This window comes from Alosa alosa, chromosome 15 (genome assembly GCF_017589495.1).
Source record: "Alosa alosa isolate M-15738 ecotype Scorff River chromosome 15, AALO_Geno_1.1, whole genome shotgun sequence".
NCBI lineage: Eukaryota > Metazoa > Chordata > Actinopteri > Clupeiformes > Clupeidae > Alosa > Alosa alosa.
Window position 1 is genome coordinate 21,448,245 of NC_063203.1, and position 22,500 is coordinate 21,470,744.

Genomic DNA, 22,500 nt, shown 5'->3' on the forward strand with positions numbered 1-22,500 from the left:
GAGCAGGCAGCTGATGCCTAGGAATCCCAAAGGGAATGCTCCCTCTTCTCTTCTCCTATCCTCTCTGCTGTGAGAGCCTTTCCGTCTGAGTAACCACGCGCAGTGCCTGCCTCTCACTAACCCTCCAATTCCCTCTCTCGCTCACTGCCTCCCTCCCTTATTCCCCTCCCTCCTTCTTTCTCTCTCTCACTCCTTTATCTTTCACCCTGCTCTCTCTCTCCCTCCCTCTCTGTTCCCTCTCACTAAATCTTTGAGAGGATGTGGATCCCTTTGAGACTGCTAGATCTTCTCAGACATAACAACATATTTGCCTACCCTATACAGCTAAATACCTCTAAAGACATCTGAAGAGGATTTCATATGCTCCCAGCAGCATCCCACTGCCCTGAAGACAGAGAGCAGAGAAGTGCCAATTTACATTGCTCATGTTTAGCAGTTCCAGCTGTATCTATATACAAAAATGCATCACTAAAAACAAGCCAAGTTAGAGCAGTAATACATTTGGCAAACACAGTTGTGTGTCTTCATCTGTTTCAAAAGAAAATGAAGGAAATGCCTCAGCAGCTTGTAGAGTGAAATTTCCCCAAACTGCCCTGATTTAGGGTTGAGACAGAAGGCTGTGGATCTGAGGTGTTGACATCACTGTTAGCAACGTCTTGGGTGTGATTCACAGCGTAGACGGTAGGGAAGCGAGGATTGTAGATGACTGGGGGATTGCATGCTTCACTGATGTCTATGGCCCGAGGCCATTCTACTGTTGAGGAAATCTCATTGCTACTTATGAGCTGGAAAAACAGAGTCTGGGAGTTGTTTCTCTTAACAGACAGGGAGGATGGGCTTGTGCGTCGACGTGCACCAGATCAGGGTTAGAGCAGTTTAAGAGTCTGATGATCTTTTGGGTCTTTACGTGACCCACGAGGGATTAAACCCCACCGAGATTCTTCTGTAGAATAACGATGAGAAGAAGGAAGACTGAATGAACAAATCCAACATATTTTGTTTTATTTACTGGAAATTCAAATGAGTGAAAGGCATTACATCCTTTGATGACAAAAAAAGTTGGCTTTTTTAAAAAAAAAAAAAAAAAAAAAAACCTACGACAACACTAGTTATTACATATAAAAAATAATTTTGGGTAAATCATGGCAATATTACATTATCACAGAAAGTAATGCTGCCTCATAGGCAGGCATTTCAATTGCACAGTTTACACCTGTATGTAAAGCAAACAAACAAAGATAGGGTCACATCTACACATTATTAAGGAGATAATAATCTTTACTACACCAGTTATTACTAACACAACAGTAGGCCTACTCTGTATGTACATAAGTATAGCTTGGGTACAGGTAAGGTTATTTCAGCAGAGGAATCAAATCCATTAAACAATGAAAGTCAGCTGATGAGCTGTAATTATAGTTACAACGTAATAACAGGTTTTTTATACTGTATTGCCCTTAATATTTTTACTTTTACATTAAAAAAGAGACAAAACACATTTTACGACACACAGCTAGCAACAAATGAATTAAGAATAACATGTAGACAATTTCAAGTAAACAGACCCCCTCACTTCAAATTTTAAAAAAATAACCAAGAGGCACTGTTCAATAACAAGCTTGTGGACACCAACAGTGTTGTCAGTAAACACATCACAATTGATTTTACATTTAACAGAAAGACTTGTTTTCTGAAAAGACACTTTTGAGGACATTTCTTACAAGATGTATTTTGAATGCTGTACATGTTTTTCCGTAATAATTCATATCTGACTGATGATATTTGAAAATAACGTTGTTATGGCAGACTGAAAAATCTGAGGGGTATTTCACAAAGGCAGAATTAAGACATCCAAGATAAGTGATAAAGCGAGGTTTGACATAGCGTTGTCTGGTCATCCTAGCTCTACTCGTTTCACTAATGCCAATCCAGGATGAATAGGAGCGACTATGTCAAGCCAGGTGTAAGTAATCCAGGATGTGTGCGCGTTCTCGTTTCTGCCCCAAAGAACTCACGGTTGGAATAAAAAAGACGCAGAAAATAGTCATTCACACAAAGTGAACAGCCGCTTTTGATATAGACTAACAATGAAGTAAAGTTGTCCTTTTTGGAATGGGAAATCGTGGCTATTTCTGTAAAACAGCAGGAGTAGGCGTGGTAGACCAACTGAATGCAAATTTACGTATGCACCCATGTGTGAGTGCTTCATTGTCTCGACACGCAACGTCATTAAAAAAGCGCTTGCCACTGCAAAGATGCACATACTGTAGTATGATATAGTCTACCTTTATATTATAGTTGAAAACACCTTCGAAAACTTGCCCCTCCACTTCCAATCAACTACAGTAGGCTATTCATCAAACGTCTATCAACAAAAGAAGCAAACAACGAGTAGCCTACCTAGGCCTATGTTCATAATTATAAGGCTATCACAATTACAATAACCATATGATAGTAGGCAGACAATCCGGTTTGTTTTGCGAGCAAATACATTTAGCAGATAGTATAAAAATGGAATAAAGCTCCTTAAAAATTAGCACGGAGATCTGATTTGAATGACACCTAGCTGAACCAATAAGACAACATAATTATCATTAGAATTAACTCAGCTTGGCTGTTAAGTGCAGAGAATAAATCCCCATGGTAACTTATGTGCCATCTCTTTTGTGAAACCAAGTCAAGGCTAAATTCATTCAGGATAACCAAACAATCCCAGCTTAATCCCTTATCTAGGTTTTGTGAAATACCCCTCTGCTGATTTCTTCACCCAAACTTCACTTCAAAACGATACATCAGCATGGTCCAAATAGCCAAGGCCTGCACACTGGGTAAAGCATCTATATTTAATGATTATTTGTACTTCATGACCTTTCCTTCCTCCCTGAATGCAAATCCCTATACGTCTGCCTATGATCCAGTCTTCTGTCAGCTGCAGGATGCCCACAGATATAACGCCTCCATCCTTAAAACTTCCATACGTTCATGCATTACATAGATATATGTCTGGAGTGAAAAAAAAGATTTCCTGAAAACAGGCAGCAGCAACTAATGGCAATAAATTGTTGTACATCGATATCTAACAAGATAAGAAATATAACAAGCCAAATGCTCTTCCTCCTAGTATCCTCTATTAGGAAGATTATGCCAAGACAAGACACTAAAGAACACCAGCTTGACCCGGGATGGACACTCGTACACGGACAGACACATCAAACCATCTTTTCTGCTGACAATCTCACTTCTTTTTTGTGATTTGCGTACTGAACAAAACACTGCAAGTGACCTACATCTTCTACAATCCACGCTGGAACTTCGATATATAAAGAGAGAGAGAGAGAGAGAGAGAGAGAAAAGAAAGAAACACAAGGTCATACACAGAGACATACACACACACACTAGTTCTGCTCTTAACTCCAGTTAACATGGAGATGAGCACAGGCGCGCTTGCGAGGGGGTGGTGGGGGGTAAATTATGCACACAGAGGCCATGCAGACCTCGGCTTCTGCCCTGGGGCCATGTCACTGAGTGCGGTTCAAAGTCCTGTGGGCTGATTAAGAGGAAGCAGGGCCCTTTTTAAATGTAAATGCCACGGCAGCTGAGACGAGCCGACTCGGCGAGGGATCCGGCTACCCTTTTGACGTGGCGCTTACACGCCGGATTGGTGCCAAAACAGGGCCGGAGACAGCGGTTATCTAAGGGGGGGATCCGAAAAACAGACAAGATTTCTTCTAATGGCAGAGGGAAGAGACAGAGAAAGAGAGAAAGTCTATTAAGGGAGAGAGAGAGAGAAAGTCTATTAGGGCGATAAAGAGGCGGAGGCAGATAGCACTGAACAAGTGCACCATTTTACATCATCACTTCTTGTAGAACGGTCAACACAAATCTCCTTTGTCTCTTATGAAGAAAGACACAAAAAACCTTGGCAGTATTTCAGAAGCACATATAAAATAAAGTTTATAAAGATCCAGTCATGCAACGCCAGACACACAAACACATGTATTCTTTATTAAGACATAAAAATTGCTCCCAATTTCCAGTTCAATGTAATCCTTTTTTGTCATTTGTCATTTTTCCCTTCTTTGTTCTTCACAAAATGGCAAAAATTAAAACCTCACAGGGGTGAATCCCCCCCCATGAGCATAAAGTGGCGCGAGTGATGCAACTTCAAATGCACTGTGGGTTGATACCACATTGATTTGATGTACTAAAAATTATGTCAAACAACATGTCATTTTGTATACAGATCCATTGCTGCGGGAAGCAGTTTAGCCCTTGTTTTCCCCCCTTTTGCATTATGGTATTTTTTTTGTATCCATGGTTTTCTTTTATGTAAAACTACTCCCCTGTTCCTCCCTCTGTTCACTATGACATCACACATTCCCAGGAAGTGAGGAAGTGTTCTACTTAGCAGTGACCCCAGAGGGAAACGAGCGAGAGAGAGAGAGAGAGAGAGAGAGAGAGAGAGAGAGAGAGAGAGAGAGAGAGAGAGAGCGAGAGAGAGAGAGAGAGAGAGCGAGAGAGAGAGAGAGAGAGAGAGGGGGGATAGAGAGAGGGCGTCTGTCCAAGTGGTCAGTGCCTTTTATGCATACTGAAGTTCACAGAGTGACCTGCTCCTATTGGCATGAACACAGAACACTTCTGGCGAGAAAAAACACAGCAAAACGTATTGCTGCTCAGACTCTTAAAAAACAATGTCCATCTGTATTGTCATAGTGTTCGAAAGAATTTCAAAATGGACTGTTTTTTTCCCCCAAGCCAAGCTGTAGTCAACCAACCAAACCTCCACAATCAATGTGCTTTCTAAGCCCTTGGGGACCAAAGCTTGAGTCAGTGGGACATCAGGGTTTTGCCACTCATATGTCTCTGTATCCCCACGGGAACGACAGAGCTTGTTTCATTTCCCTCGTCCTTCCAAAGGTGCGTTGTCATGGTGATGTGAAAATGAACACAGTACCCCCCCCCCCATCCACGCAGTCTCCGAGGCGCTCAGATGTCGCTCCACAGGACGGCGCGTCGGCTCTTGTCCACACTCACCACAAACTCCCCTGTTAGCGACCACGCCACCGCGTTGATGGAGGAACTGGAGGGGGACAGAGGAACACACACACACACACACACACACACACACACACACAGACAAACACATCAAGTTAAACTTCACAAACACAGACACACCAACTTAGACCTCATAAAGACACACAAATAGACAAACACACCGAGTTAAATCTCACAAACACACATGGCACACTATCAACATGAGGGAGATGAACAGATCTGAGCACATAAGCTCAGGACCAGGTCCCACCCCATCATCAGCTCACTCTGGATTTGGATAGAGTGCTGATCTAGCCCAACACAAACTCTCTCACACGCACACACACAAACTCTCTCTCTCACACACACACACAAACTCTCTCTCACACACACACACACACACACACACACACACACAGCGAGAGCTTGGCATGAGGGACCAAACTGAGCCGGAGCCTGCTGAGCGGCCCTCCCTGCCTCCCTCCTCTCCTCTCCCGGCGGACGGACAGCACACTGCGCAGATGAGAGCTAATGGCCTGAGCAGAGGCCCAGCCGGCTCTCCCCAGGAGCACGGAGCTAGGACAGGGTGCAGAGAAGAGACAGAGGGGGAAAGGAGGGGAGAGAGGGAAGACAAAGGAGGAGGGCAAGAGACAGAGGGGGAAAGGAGGAGGGGAAGAGAAAGGAGGAGGGGAAGAGTCAGAGTGAAAGGAGGAGGGCAAGAGAGGGAAGAGAAAAGAAGGAAAGAGGTCAGAGTGAGGGAGAGGGACAGAGAGAGAGAGAGAGAGAGAGAGAGAGAGAGAGAGAGAGAGAGAGAGAGAGAGAGAGAGAGAGAGAGAGAGACAGACAGAGGGGAAGGAAGAGAGGACAGAGAGAAGTAAGAAGAAAGAGAGAAAGAGCGAGATTGAGGATCTGGAACTGCTGGACTTCTACAGTCCAAACAGAGTAATCATAATGAAATTGGCCAAAACAAAGATATAAGGAGAGTAAGAGAGAAGGGGGGAGCTGCTTGAGCATTACTATCAGAACTGGGCCCTCACAGTTCATTTGGCAAATACCAAGATAGTAGTCTCCCAAAAGAAATCAAGATCATAGGGAACCAAACACTTATTTTTACACAGCACTGGGGAATTCTCCATGTTGTGATTAATCTTGGCCTGAAAAAGTGCCTCAGGAAACGCTGGCCTAGCAGTGAGTTCACTGAAAGACAAAGCACATACGTAGAGCTCTTTATAAGATCGAAAAGAATCTCCTTAAAATACAAATCCCCATTAGAATCTGGTACAAAATCTTTGAATGAGTAATCCCAGCAATTGTATTATACAAATGTGAGACTTGGGGGTTCACTCAGCAAGTCAGCCGACACAAGCACATAAAACCCAAGCGGTCAGCGCTGAAGGCAGGATGAAACGGATGCTTGTCGTCCATTACATTTGCAATTTAGCAGACACTTTTTCCATCTTTTTTTTACACGTCAAATATATCCATTGTTACATTGTCCGCGTAGCAACTCAGTGATAAGGTCACAACGGTGGGAGCCAGGAATAGAACCTACAAGCTCCTAAACCACTATGCTACCACCACCCACACTTCCATTGTCCATCACTTGCCACCTCAACAGTTATTTCAACTTTGTTGTGCATGTTTCAGGTCACTAGTCGCTTGCAGTCTGTATGGGGATTTACAATGCAATGTGTCACGATTTTATGTGTTGCAAAGTGATATATTACCTCATGAAACAATATAATAATAATAAACTGCACTGTTCCTCTCCATCTTAGCTTTCACTAAGGTACTTCCTTGGGTGCGCACACCCACGCAAACACGCACACACGCACGCACACACATAAAACACAAACAAAAACAAGCACACACACACATATACACAGACTTCCTTGGGCTGTGTGTGTGTGTGTGTTTGTGTGTGTGTGAGTGTGTGTGTGTGAGTGCGCGAGTGTGTGTGTGTGTGTGTGTGTGTGTGTGTGTGTGTGTAAGAAAGAGTGAGACACACCAGACCAGCTGGGTGTCACGTGTTATCTAAGCCTGTATACATTTGAAAAATACATACCGTTAGGTATGCAGTAGTACATTTACATTTATTCATTTGGCGGACACATTTGTCCAACGCGACTTACAGCAATAGAATATCATCTAGGCTGTTAACATTTAAGTATTTTAACATTCAAATATTTTAAACTACAGTTTGCCACTGCTTCTGAAAGTACTACCGGTAGTACTAGAGGACAGGAGCGCCTACAAATTAAGTACTAGTCGTCGTCGGAGAAGTGGTAGAAGAGGCGATAGAGAAGAGAAGAGAGGGAAGTGGGAGGAGGGGGGAAGAGCCCCTAGTGGTAGTAGATAGTAGTAGTATCAGTAGTTAGTACTACAGTACATCAGTAATAAGCAGATGGGAGAGGTGAAGGGTGGCACTTGCCCCTGTTGGCTGGTTTATGGTTCTGTGTTGAATTGATTCGTTGCCTCTACACCGTACCTGAAAATTCACTGTAACCGGCTATCAACACACAGAGCGAGTTGATCAATCACAGTCTTTTTAGTCTGCGTCAGAAATGACGGAAATGCTACAATTTTGAGGAGGTGCAGTGATGGATGCGTCGCGCCCTGATTCAACACAAAACCAGAAACTGGGTGTAACTGGGAATCCCGTGGAGATCTAGCTCTTGCCTTGCTTCACAGCAAGTACTATATCAGAAGTTTCAGCAACGGCAGTGGAGAGGATGACAGTCGCTGATTCAGTGATGCCACACATCTCCCAGCTTTCAGATGACTGCAGGGCAGTGTGGGCAATCTCACCTGTGCATGTCTGGCAGGCGCTTCTCCAGGTTTCCGGTGTGAACGTTCCAGATGTAGACGGCTCCGTCGGCAGAGCCTGCAGCCAGATAGCTGCCGTCAGGGCTACAGAAAGGAGGGGAGAAAGAAAGAGAGATGTAACAAAAAGAGGGATAAAGAGAGAGAGAGAGAGAGAGAGAGAGAGAGAGAGAGAGAGAGAGAGAGAGAGAAACTCTATTATAAGAGTGCTTCACAGATTTGGCAGCACCAGACACCCTGTAAAAGCAAAGGGGAACTTGATGCCCTTGTAAACACTTGCTGATGAAATCCCAATTAGGCCTTTGATTCAGAGTGGAGTGCCATTACTATTAGGAGGGTATCACACTGACCAACAGTGGTAGCAGGAAATTATTATATTATATAGATACTATGAAGATAGATACTGTACATTGTATAGATACTGTATATTATATTGTTTGTTCACGCTCATTTGATTTTGTTGTACAGAAATGAGTACACGTTCACATCAGGCCTAAGTTCTAAATGCAGAGCTTTCAGACTTATAGTTCAGGGTATCTATGTGAATATGGAACTGCTCCCTGAACTGCCGTCAGGAGCTCATCCCTCCATCCCTGCTGATTTCAGTGAAATCATACACACACAGTACGCATCCACACTACACTACACTGCTGACAAGAGCGCTCTGATCTTCATCGGAGTTGTAGACCGAGGCTCCTCAGTGCTGAAACCCAGGAGCTGGGGACCGATGAGCTCAGTGATTTGGACACGAGTCGGGTGTCCTGTGGAGCAGATTGAGCGCTGGGGTGTCCGTCTGGAGGGGGTCAGGGGCGCAGATTGGGTAGGTGATCGGTGAAAAGGTTAGGTGGCTTGCCATCTTCTCTTGTCCTCTTTCTTTCGACTTCTCTATCCTTCCCTCTCTTTTCATTACTTCCCATCCTTCCCCTCAGCTCTCTGTAGCTACAGGCCAATGTTGGTTTAAAAAAAAAAAAAAAAAAAAAAAAATGTGAGGGAAAGAAATGGCATTCTGGCTGCCCGCTGTTGCCATGGCAACAACCGAGTGTATGCCGTGGTGGGGGATCTAGAAAGTGTGTGACGCACTAGAAAAAAAAGAATCCACCATGTTCCTTTTTGCCTATGATCTTGCTCTCTATCTCTCTCTCTCTCTCTTAACTGAGGTCTCAGATTCCACCAACATATTTCTTTAGATCTCCTAAGCATTTTTCACAAACATTTTCAGTAATACCCCCATTTATTTTTTTCTCTCCATCACTTTCACAGACATATCTCTATGTCATAAAACAAAATGCATGTTATGTATGTCATAAAGAAATGTGTCATATAAAGAAATGCATGTCATAAGAAAATGCAAGTCATATGTATATCATATAAGAAAATGCATGTCATATGTATGTCTCAAAGAAATGTATGTCATATAAAGAAATGCCACAGAGGACTAGGGAGAGCAAATCAACACTAATGACACGAGTCCTCTTTCTGTGTTTCTCTGTGGCCTGTAAGACGTGCAGACAGGAACCAGACAACCCAACACAAAGCTATTTTTGGAGTAATGATTGATAAACAAACCAACCAACCAACCAACCAACAAACAAACAAACAAACAAACAAACAAACAAACATATTGGACAAGCAGTTTCACCGATGCCATGGTACCCTCCAGTGAACAGTCTGAATAAAACACCACACCACAGAGGGCTTCCTGTGTCTAGATTCAGACTGAAGTGAAAGCAATGAGCAGCAGAAGCAGATCATCAAAGTAATTTGTCTGGTCTCTCTCTCACATCAACTACTAGTAACAACGAGAGAGAGAATTATGCTACCGTTGACATAAGAGAGACTGTTTCGTGTAAACACCAACAAAAGCTTTGTGCCAACCCAGGCTGGGACACACAGAACAGAAGAGTTATTGCACACATAGCACTCCTACTGTGCAAAGCCATTCTACTCTCAACACTGCCATCACTGTTACCGGATTCAAATGATTCTCTTTCTTTCTTTCTTTCTGTCTTTCTTTCTTCTATCAGCTCTCTTACAGAAAATATGTGGCACTGTCCGAATCATGCATTTCATGCCCAATCAAGCACTGTGCTCTGCCTCAGTGTAACAAAGCTGGACACCGTGTGCTACAAGCTACTGTATGTTCAACACTGAAGAGTCACTGTATGTTTCAGGGACATGCGATGGATGCTGATTATGCCTGAGAATAGCGCATCACCACTGCCGTCACGCACTCAACGGAATGGGTCATTCCGGGTAGGAATACTGGGGTAGGCTTTTTAAGACAACACATACCAGGGAATGGTATGGAGAGGAAAAAAGAAAAAGAAAATGACAACAACAACAACAACAACAAAAAAACACAAAGGGAAAAAACAAAACAAAGAACAACAGAACAAACAAACAAAAAAAACAAGGTTAGATATCCAGGGCAGAAATGCCAGTGGAGTGTACTTGTCAGTGTGGAGCACATCAGACACAAGCTCCAGAAAAAGAGAAACGTACCCCAGCTAAACTCCACCCTTACTGTAGGGACACAGGACCTCACGTCTCCCAATGCCACCCTCACTGTGTCCCATTCAAGCCCCCCCTGGAGCTCCAGTCCAGCTCCTGCCTGCTTTTACGTTTCATTAAAAACTCAGCAATGTGCTTATCTAACCCCAACCAGAGAGAGAGAGAGAGAGAGAGAGAGAGAGAGAGAGAGAGAGAGAGAGAGAGAGAGAGAGAGAGACAGAGAGAGAGAGAGAGAAAGAAAGGGAGAGAAAGAAAGAGAGATAGAGAGGATGATAGCCTGTAGGTAATGAGATGAGTTCCCATTCTGACATCCTGAGAGGGATGATTAGGAGAAGCATTTCACAGAGGCAGACTGGAATGGTTTGCCATTCTCCCTTACCATCAAATCCTTCACAATCATTCTGTTAAATAATCAATCCTCGCACCCACTTCATAATGATTTTACTTCAGCACGTACTGTCTGAATTTAAATACTCAAATGTTACATACCAACAGCTAACCAATTCTTATACTGTACTACATTTTAAACATAACCACATACAGTGCTAATAAAAAGTATGCACCGCCTTGGATATTTCCCCTTTTATTGCTTTAATAAATGGAATCAATTTAATTTGGCCTTTTTTACTACCCTGGAAATCCAGGGTTCTTTTGCGGGAGAACAATTTGAATTTGCTCAGTGAGTCACTCTGGCAATGAGTAATAATGCTCACTACTTATGTCCCTTCTATCGTGGGGTACCAAATCACATCGGTATATCTGATATAGGCGGGCCAGAGGCGAGTTAAACAGATGACGACAGCGCTGCAACGTGAAGCCCAGAATCAGTCAGTAAACATTGGTCGAAGTATTTTCCAATTGCGTCAAGGTCCGGAATAAGTCAGTAAACATGGGTCTTAGTGTTATCCAGTTATGTGCAGTGAGATTTTCAAATGCATGCTTGGTGCCACCCCTCCAGTTGGGCCATTACATTAGTCATGGCCAGACCCTCAATCTTTCTAGATTTCCAGGGTCTGGATTTCCAGGCTACGTTTTTACAATAATTGAGAAAAATTCCCTATTTAATGTCAAAGTGAAACCAAATGTCTACAAAGTAGTGGTCCAGCCAATTGGTGCTAATAGTCTCACAATTAGTGAAATGGAGATTGCCTGAGTGCAGTGAATGTGTATAGTATAGTAATAAAGCCACCTGTGTCTAGAAGGTCCACTCACTGGTCAATCAATATTCCTGGCTATAATTCCGCCATGAAGACAAAAGAACACTACAAACAACTCAAAGAAAAGGTTATTGACAAGCATAAGTAAGGGGATGGATCCCAGGATTCAGTGAAATCCATCATTAAGGAATGTAAGAAATATGGCAAATGTGCAAATCTGCCTAGAGCAGGCTGTCACCACTAACTGAGTGACCATTCAAAAAGAATAAATGGTGGGGGAGGCCACCAAGGCAACTATGACAACTCTAAAGAGGTCAGCAGCTGACATGGGAGAAACTATGCATACAACTACTTTTGCCCGAGTTCTTTACCAGTCAAAGCTTTATGGGTGAGTGGCAAAGCTCTTATTAAGTCTTGACTAAAGTTCGCCAAAAAGCATGTGGGAGACGAGGTCAAATAGAAGAAGGTTTGTTGGTCTTATGAGACCAAAATTGAGCTTTTTGGCTATCAGCCTAGAAGCTATTTTTGGCAGACACCAAACACTGTACATCACCAAAAATGATGCCATCCCTAATTTGAAGCATGGTGGTGGTAGCATCATAACCAGATGGATTGATTTGCATTTGCTTGGCATATTCATCTGGGAACTTTCCGTTGGAGAATTTTTGGGAAGTGGAGTCACACAGGACTGGCACAGTTGGAGTGGAGTCAGGAGTTTATTTCACTGCCTGTTGTACTGCCGCACTAAGGCAAAAGGTTGTAACTTCGATTTTGGCGAAAATTAGTTTTTGTCATTATTAGGACAATAAACATACGTTTTATCATGTAGACAAACATCAAGTTTCAATTTAGTTGTTTTTTGGAAGAAATAAGATTATGTTTTTGCCGTAACTTCAAAAAGCCAAGGGGAAACTGTGGCAGAAGGCCGTAACATCAGATACGGCTTTATGCCTTCCTTTCACGCTGCTACTAAACACTGGATTGAAGTTACGGTGCAAAGTTACAGCAAGCTGCCTTCTGACCGACCATCAACGTGAAGTTGTATTGCCGGCTGGAGTTATGTCTAGGCTACAGTATGCATTATTCAATTAAATCACCTCAGACACACACTAACTTCAATAAAGTGTATACAGTAGCCTACATGTTTTGCAGTGCTTGCTTTTTGTTAGATTGATGGCTTTGAAACGTAGCCTAGCCTAAATGCCAAGATCAAGGAATGACATATGCTGGTGCATTAAAGATAGACACACACACACACACACCAGCAGCAGGAATGTAGTAATTTAGAGCCTACCTTTTGTTGAACCCTGGTTAAAATCCATACCAAACAATCGACGAGAAAGCAAATCCATTAAATCTGCCACAAGTTTTTAAAACTTGCTGCCAGCTAGTCAAAACTCCCAAGTTGTTACAGGCGGTCAATTCTATCAATGCAATCTTAAAGTTTAGTGTGGCTGCGGGTTAGTGGGGAATATAAAGCTAGTCACAAAGCAGGCAGCTTTAAATTGCAGTAATATAAATTGACCAAATAAAGGCAACCAATCACATCCTAATCTACCTAATTTGTGTGGGAGAACTTTGTTTTATCATCTGCATTTGCAAGTTTCCATTCTATCCAGGAAAATGTATAGGCCTAGACTACAGTGTTTAATCATAATTTTGAAAAGACCTACACACATCATCAAAATGTATTCCTGATTTAATGGTAATAATGCAAATACTGCAAGTAAAATCCCAAGAAATTTTAATTCCTATGTTTTCACTGAAACTTTTCAGCAGACATTAAGATGGTACAATGGGATGATTCTAAAACCGATTGTCATTTTGTATACAACACTAAGGCAGAATACAGTAACTTCAAAAAAGGGTTAAAGGTCAAATTTGAGTTCAATTTTTTTTGTAGATTGATTAATACAGGTGTACACTACAAAATGTGAAAATTACAATATTATACCTATTACTCAATTGTCAGGACATTAAGATTAATTTAAAGTTAACTTAAGTTAGGTCCTTTGTCTTAGTAGGGCAGTGTAGGTCTATGACTATGCATGTGACAAATAAAGAAACTTGAAACTTGGAAGGGGCGAAAATACTGGTTAATACCTATCCACACAGGCTCCATGCTTTAATTGCGGCCAAAGGTGCATCTACTCAATGCTGAATTGAAGAGGGTGAATATTTATGCAATCACTTATTTTGCATTATATATTTTTAATTAATTAACATTACTTTGTAGAAATCTGGTTTCACTTTGACATCAAAGAGGAGCTGTTAGTACGTTTAAATTGATGAATTCATCAAGATTCCATTTATAAAAGCAGTAAAATGGGAAATATCCAAGGGGGTGAATACTTTTTATAGGTACTGTGTATGTGTGGTTTGTGATGGAGTACTAAATATAGCTTTTTGACCCTTGTAGGAAGACATGACCATAACTGCAAAGCACTAAGAATAAAAAGATAAATGACCCTGAGTACTCCCTCATGAGACTAACCCAACCATATCATGACCGTGTCATGGCAAATGACATTTCCTGTCATAAGTTACCATGCCAACCACTGGCCAGTGTGTAGCAATGTTTTGTCCTTATTATCCATAACAGTCCTATCACTACATAAGATAATGACCACTATCGACTGTCAGGATGAATAACGACAGGATATGGCCGAATTTGCTCGTACTGTAAATGTGAAATGTCAAGTAATTCAATTCATTGTGATGGGACCGCTCACTCATTCACTCACTCACCTGAAGATAGCCTTTGTGCTGTCACATCCACATTTGAAGCCTTCCGCCCTAAAAAAACGAAATGAGTTTTACTGCCAATGAGAACCTCAATTACTAACCCATTCTAACAGTACGAAGTATCACAGAAATAAAAGAGCCACCTATTGTGTTTGAAAATCACAAATTTCACAAAGACTCTCATTTCACAAAGGCGAGATTAAGCATGAAGAGCACATCAACACCCGTAGAGTTACAATGTGGGACGCCCCCCTAATCTCCGCTACACAGCGTGTCGACCGTGAAAATATAAACAGCAGCATTACAGAGTATGACAGAACGCAATATAAATGTTTGCATAGCTAATGGGGCATGTCGATAGCATATCAGTGTCTATTTTCCAGTTGTTAAGATGCCTAGAAGGAATGGCATTTTGGTTTGTTTGTGTTACTCAGTATTCACAGTTTGGTTTTGCCATGTGTGAGGGTAAAGGACTATAATTTGCCCATCAGCTTAGAGGCAATGACCTTTAACCTTTCTAAGTGGGCACCAAGGTGAGGTAGCCTCAGGGTTTTGAGGTGATAATGTAGTTGCATGTGTATTTGTGAGAATGTTCTTGCATCTGTGTGTGAACATGTCCGTGTATGTGTGTATGGTAATGTATGTGTGTACAGTATGCACGTGTGTCTGTGAGTGTACACACACACACACACACACACACACACACATATATACATACATATATACACACACACACACATACACATACACACACATACACATACACATACACATACACATACACATACACATACACATACACATACACACACACACACATATATATATATATATGGGGGTACCTGAAGGAGATGCGTGCGTTACTCATCCGGAGGTCCACCACCTGCAGAATCTCGTCCCTGGAGCAGCTGAGGAGCTGGCGGTGGTCTGGGCACAGATCCAGAGAAGTCACTCTCCCCTGCAGGGGCAACTCCTGAGTACAGCTCCCAGCCCTGCCACACGCACACAGCCACACAGAGATGTGAGACAAGAGGTCTGTGTGTGTGTGTGTGTGTGTGTGTAAACCTTCCTCCCGACACCTTAAGAGATGCGCTAGTGAGAGATCTAGCACCCTGGGGGTTTTCGCCTGATTGGCAGCATCACGCTCGAGTCCGGGCGAGTGCAGAGCTGAGCTGTGTGGTTCAACACAAAGCAGGATACATGTGCGTGCGTGTGTGTGTGTGTGTGTGTGTGTGTGTGTGTGTGTGTGTGTGTGTGTGTGTGTGTGTGTGTTGTGTGTGTGTGTGTGTGTGTGTGTGTTGTGTGTTTGTTTGAGAGAGAGAAGGGTATGTGTGTCTGTCAATGAGAGAGAAAGAATCAGTGAATATGTGTCAGTTTTCGGTTTCGATGAATGTATGTGTATGTGTATGTGTGTGTGTGTGGGTGTGTGTGTGTGTGTGTGTGTGTGTGTGTGTGTGTGTGTGTGTGTGTGTGTGTGTGTGTGAGAGCGAGTGAGTGAGCGAGCTGCTTGATTAGACAAGGCCCTGATTTATACTCTGGATTTATAGACTGGTTCACCAAATTAAAGTGTTTCATTCTGACCTACACTGTTGACACAAACCTGACAGGCTGACAGGCAGGCAGAAACAAGGAAAGAAAAAAAATAAAAAGGAGAGCATTTCCCTGGATAGATCTAAAGGCATCTAATAGCACCGGGCTGGTGTGTTTATGTGTATCAGTGAGTGTGTGTGGTGTAGGGTGTGGGTGTGTGTGTGTCCCTCTCTCTGATGTGTGGGTGTGTGGCATTAATCGTATTGATTTCGCGGCACGCTCTCTCTCAGCGAGTCCAGTGATCAGCTGGGAGTAGAGGGAGGCTCAGGCACACCACATCAGATCAGTGTCACTTTAACATACACCATCGACCCTTGGGTTCGCCCATATCTGATCCGTATTCAAAGGACACACACACACACACTTCCATACTCACACTCTCGTGAACACACATGAACACACATAATAAATCACTCATACACACATAAAATCACACCCGAACACACACATACACACACACACACAATCTGTATCTCTCTCTCTCTCACTATCTCTCTCTCTCTCTCAAGATCCAACAGCTCCACAAATGAGCACAAAGAAAAGAGGAACTGTAATGTCAAAACAGAAAAAATCCCCATCACCCAGGGACCAGGGCAGAGACAATTATGTGGGCCGCCTGTTGCTAGGCGACAGGGTGAGCGGGAGCAAACGAGAGGAACGTAGAGCGCGGGGAGGATGAGGAGGAGGAGGAGGAGGAGGCGCACAGGGCCGCCATCCAGGGTGGCGGAGTGTTGTCGGCTGAATGAAGGGTGTCAAGGATGGCTAAATAACCCCCAACACACACACACACGTTCCCGTATCCCTGAATATGAGAGGATTGTGTGTGTGTGTGTGTGTGTTCCTTCGTAATGTGAGTGTCACAACCACACACACACACAAAGGCACACACACACACAGAGGCACAAGTACACTCAATCACAGACAAGATGGATCACATGTTCAGTGTTGCACACAAACAAACAAACACACACGAGAGGATTCCTTTGTAATGTGACCGTCACAACCCACACACACACACACACACACACACACACACACACACAGACAGACAGACAGACAGGCAGAGGCACACGTATACTCAATCAATCACAGACAAGATGCTTCACATGTTCAGTGATGCACACAAACAAACAAACAAACACACACATGCATATGTGAACAGCTATATTTTATATTTATCTGTCCAAACGTGATTGATCACACAAAAGTATATCATACCCATATCAGGCCTCACAGGAAAGATGACTCTCACTCTCAGACACACACACATACAGTTACACTACACACAAGCATACTTGACACAGAGTGTGGCTAGAGGTTGGGAGTCTGTTCATGGACATGCAGGGATGCTTCAAAGACACCCTACTGTCTCAGCTCCTAAAAAATACAAACACATGCATTCCCACAGACAGTGAGTCACACATACAGAGACAGAGACAGATACACAGATACACACACACACACACACACACACACACACACACACACACACACACACACACAAACAAACAGTCTTTTTCACAGATGTGCACATAGCATGCATGGGCACACAGAGATTGTGCACACTCAGTGCACTCTAATAATAACACACAGACAATAAACAGCTGTACAAAGGCGCAAAAACACACACACACACACACAAACCTATGCACGCACACAAATGTTGATGAAACAATCTCATGCACATACATACACACATTAACACCCCATCATCTACATCCCCCACACAATTGCATCCACACTGTCCAACTCACATGCACCCCAAACACACACACTGAGGTGGGTCAATAATATATTCTTGGTTAGGCCCAGTAGTCGACTCTCTTCCCACAGTAAAGCTACAGCACGAAGTGTAGCTGATTGGAGATGTCTGGGAAGAGAAGGGAAAACACAGCTGCCCCGTTGTCCTCAACATTCGAGCCACATCTGCCCCATTGGATACGCAGCAGCAGCAGCAGAAACAACAGCAGCAGCAACAGCAGCAGAAGCAGCACGCCTGTTATAGCTACATCACTTCAGGGCTATCAATCAAAACCATCACTGCCCCAGGGTTAATGAGACATCAGATGTCCGAGCTATTACCAGTCTCTCTATCACTCTCAACAAATAAACACACACACACACACAAACGTGTGTGTGTTTGCAGTCTGACATCACACTGCATGCACACACATGAAAAACACACTCACTGACAACTGAAATCAAGCTCAACACAAACTGTCTGTGCATTTGCGTTATTGACAGCGACTGTCATGAACTTTCAACAGAAAATGACTGTTGTGATGTATAAATAGTCATCGTCACCCTCCATATCAGATGTACACACACACACAGCTGCGGCTATGTAGTGCTTTTAGGTCAGCGCACCAGGCTGTGGTCATGGCCGGGTGAGGAAAGAGTGAGTGTGTGTGTGGCCCCCTAGGCCTCTCTGGCCCAGCTGTGCCATTCTTCTAATTACCCGTCCTGATCTTACAGCAGCCCGAGGCTGATGGGAAGGTCTCTCTCTCTCTCTCTCTCTCTCTCTCTCTCTCTCTCTCTCTCTCTCTCTCTCTCTCTCTCTCTCTCTCTCACGCCATTCTTCTTCTTCACCCGTCCTCTACTCATCATCCAACACAGACACATCAGCACACACAAATAAACAGAGGCACTCGTCCGTGTGTCTCTGTCTCTCTCTCTCTCTCTCTCTCTCTCTCTCTCTCTCTCTCTCTCTCTCTCTCTCTCTCTCTCTCTCTCTCTCTCTCTCTCTCTCAGAATTTGGCACATTTCTGAGTATCTTTGCAGATTACTGAAAGATAGCTTAATTTCTTCCTTAAGATTTTTGTATGTATAACTGCCTGCCTTTGATATACAATGGAGTAAAGCAGAGAAATTCTGAAAAGAGATCATTTGCAATTTATGTTACAAAGAGATAGCCTGGACAGTTCTGTTGGAACCCCTAAAAAAGATGATACAAATGGAATTATAGTGATGTTTAAAATGGCAAAAACTAAATGTTTAAAATTGTACTAAATGTATTACTATTTCATCACTTTCATAATATTGATATTAAAGATGTATTTGATCATATATTCAGTCATTCAGCCTATCTAAATGGAGAAAGGTAGTCACTCTGAAGTTTGGCATCATTGTGTGCACCTAAAAGAACGTGGACCAGAGAAATCAAAGAAAACAGTTTAAGCTGAAGGTGCATGGGACTGCAGCCAACCTCCCTGGATGTGGCTGCAAGAAGAATTGACTCCAGGCTGAACAGAAGGATAGTGCAAATTGGAAAACAAAGAGCCAAAGAAAACCGCCAAGGTGAACTGGTGTCAACATCAGTGTCTGATCACAACATCGGTCACTTTTAGCACTAAAGTGGTTTCCTCGGAAGACTCCACTGTTAAACCTAAATAACCAGACTGGAATCGGCTAAAATGCACATTGTCAAGTCACAATCCTTCTGGACTGATGAAAGTTGCCTCTAAAGGTTGTGCAAAAACACTATTAGAATATTCTGCTGAATGAATGAAGAGTCAAAATCAAAGTCTAATTTGTATTAAACATGTAAGAAACAGTTATGAATGAATGCTGATTACCTTTGACAGTTTCAAATTATTGTCAAGGAAAATTGGGGTTTTTCAGAATACTCATAGTTTAGCTGAGCAATCACGGAACAACTCATATCCTTGGCACAAGGTAGGTCAGTGTGTGAATTGTGAACTGGCTAGAGACTTTAGGCAACAAGGCAGTTAAGTATTATGGATGGAGAATATTACATATTTATGAGTTTGCAACAGGTCACAAACACAGCTACCTTTGATGTTTAAATAAGCATGACTATATTGCACATCACACCATCTTCCAATTCACACTCTCTGTCCCTCAGTCCCTTTCACACACACACACACACACACACACACACACACACACACACACACACACACACACAAATGATGTGCCCATGGTGAATGGGTGTCTTTAAAAGATGCATGGCGGTGATTTTTCTCTGTCTTTGAGAGGCCCTTATGGTGGCGGCAATGGAGGCAAAGAAGAAATAATTAATTCATTAATAAATAAATAAATAAATACATAAATAAATAGCCCTCGCCTTCACCGTGATGATAGATAGATAGATACTTTATTGATCCCCAGGGGAAATTCAAGATGTGTGATTTGATGAGAGATGTGATTCATCTCTGTTCAAGAGAGCCACACAAGACGTGGCTACACTATTCAAACGCTCGCAAGAGTGAGGGCGACTGTGTGACGGAACGTGACATGACAGGATATGATGCGAGAGCACTGGACACCTGCCAAAGGATGGCGGTAAAAGTGATAATCCTGTTTGTGGCGCCAAATACGTAATTGTGCAAATTCCACTGTACTGAACCCATTTGGTTATATATATACAAAATGGGGAAAAAAATCTCTTTCCGGGTCCAATGGCTTTCAGAGACGCTCGTTTTCTCCATAGACAGCAAAAATAAACATTTTTTTCTGCTATTCAGAGTAGCCTTTAAGAAAATTGTCATCCTACTACTCACTTGTTGCCTCAATCTAATAAAATCCAATTTTTTGCGGGAGCTTGGATATTACCTTTGATTGTATCATCTGGATGTACAGCTACAGTAATTACTCTGTTAAAGTTAAGCGATTTTGTTTTACTCTCAATAATACGGCGGTGATGGTGACAAAGTTTACAAGTTGCGAAAACTGGCTGTTGGGCCTGTGACGTCGGACTTAACAACCAAATAAGGATTGTCCCCGAGACCATGTTCTGTCATAAAATATACCACCTGCTGCCTGGGTAGGCACAGAATGTGCTTGGGACAAAACGTTATGAACAGTGAAGGTAGATGCAGATATTTCTTTCCACAATGTTTCCTTCCACAGTCATCATATCCAAACAAATTCATAAATTCCAGACGGGTCAATTTCCTCCAGACAGAAATCAACAATTACATTTTTTCATTTAGCTGATGTCTTTACCAAGAGAATGACAGCACAGAGAAGCAATATACAGCACAGATGATAATGCTGTGTTTGGGGATATACATTTTTCATTATTTGATCACTGATTACGCTTTACTGATTATAATTCAGTCTGTGTGATGATGGCATGTTCTCTAGATGCCGAGTCCCTGACCTTGTATAACAATGTCCTAAGGCCACACACACACCGACACACACGCTCACTCTCTGACAGGCTCTGTCATAATATCTAGAGACGTCGACATGCTCTGATTGTCACATCCTTAAGGCAGTTACACTCAGGATTCATCTCAGCTTTAAATGTTAATCAACCGACCTTGCTCAACTGGCAAGGCCCCTAATGATACTCAGAGTGAATACAGATTTATAAAAGGTATACATGGTCTGCAAGTTGCATTAGAAGAAACGGTGTGTCAAGTGAATAAATATAAATCTATGTTACAGAATTTAGGTAAATAGTATGGCACATCAGTATGTTTCAAATGTCTATTATTGGAGCGACAGTTAACACCATTGGTCTTGTTAGAGTGTCTGAGTTACCTGCTGTCCCAGAAGCGGACCTTGTTGTCATAGTGCCCACTGATGATGAAGTACTCCGAGCAGACCACATCACTGCAGTAGGACAGTACCTCAATGGTCTGGATGCCTGTCAGAGAGGAATGGGGAGCAGTGGAGAGAATGGAATTGAGATGGACAATGTGAAATGGAAATCCTTACAGAATTTGTACGAGGAACAAAATGTATGGCTAAATGACTTCTCTATACATAAATATACACACATACTGTATACATACATACATACATCTACGTGTGCGCGTTACACTCACATGCTGCTCGCTGCAGGTCCCACACCTTCACGGTGCGGTCAGCACTGCCCGTCACCACTTGCCGTTGGCTGCACCTGAACTTTGCTGCTGTCACCTTACGTGAGTGGCCTGTCAGAGTGAACTGAAACACACACACACACACACACACACACACACACACACACACACACACACACACACACACACACACACACACACACAACTTCATGTTAAGCTTTGACCTTTCAACAGGGAGGTGGAAGGGCTTACGGTGCTCCCAGCTGATAAGCACTACACTGAGCAAGCACACTTATGGCTATACTGTATGCCTTTATGTCTAGGGTCACACTACCAGCACTACACTGAGCAAGCACACTTATGGCTATACTGTATGCCTTTATGTCTAGGGTCACACTACCAGGCCAAAAGGCCAAATCGGATTTTCCCCCCTTAATGTGACACAAATCTGACGTTGTCAAAACAGTGTTAACAGCACAAGTCACATGAAATCTGACTTGTTCAATTCAGATTTGGGCCACTTCCATATGTGGTCTAAATCCAATACAGGTCTGATGTTTTGCATGCAGACATGCAGTCTGAACATTTATATTCGTCAGAAGACTTGTGTGACCCTAGCCTAGGAGTCCACAGGCAAAAAGGTTATGATGTTTCAATGACATCCTTTCCTTCCATGCTCTTGACGCAAAGTGTTGAAGTGTTGATTGGCTGGAATTGTTTATGGTTTAGTCCGAACGACTATGTTTGTGTCACATTCACAGAGCCAGAAGTGTGAACATACGAGTTTCATTGATTACACACACACAATTTTCTTTTATCCTCAGCATGCATGAAGCAATAAAAAC

General features: G+C 42.8%; 2 protein-coding genes across 3 annotated transcripts in view; both read right to left on the reverse strand.

Annotated features, from left to right (window-relative positions):
* arrb1 (arrestin, beta 1) overlaps positions 1–127 on the reverse strand; it is a 36,331-nt gene extending 36,204 nt beyond the window's left edge. Inside the window, exon 1 of the mRNA XM_048263929.1 lies at positions 1–127. This exon is cut by the window's left edge and continues 801 nt beyond it. The gene's annotated coding sequence lies outside the window, so the exon portion shown is untranslated.
* A 4,279-nt stretch (positions 128–4,406) lies between these two features.
* Positions 4,407–22,500, reverse strand: part of LOC125307829 (protein Atg16l2-like) — a 34,625-nt gene continuing 16,531 nt past the window's right edge. For both annotated transcript variants that reach the window (XM_048263931.1, XM_048263930.1), the window contains exons 13-18: positions 21,659–21,779; positions 21,372–21,477; positions 15,113–15,262; positions 14,274–14,321; positions 7,843–7,944; positions 4,407–5,080 (exon numbers count right to left, since the gene is read on the reverse strand). In XM_048263931.1, the coding sequence (XP_048119888.1) occupies positions 4,987–5,080; positions 7,843–7,944; positions 14,274–14,321; positions 15,113–15,262; positions 21,372–21,477; positions 21,659–21,779 (621 nt within the window). In that variant the 3' untranslated portion in view covers positions 4,407–4,986. The remainder of the gene's footprint in view (positions 5,081–7,842; positions 7,945–14,273; positions 14,322–15,112; positions 15,263–21,371; positions 21,478–21,658; positions 21,780–22,500) is intronic.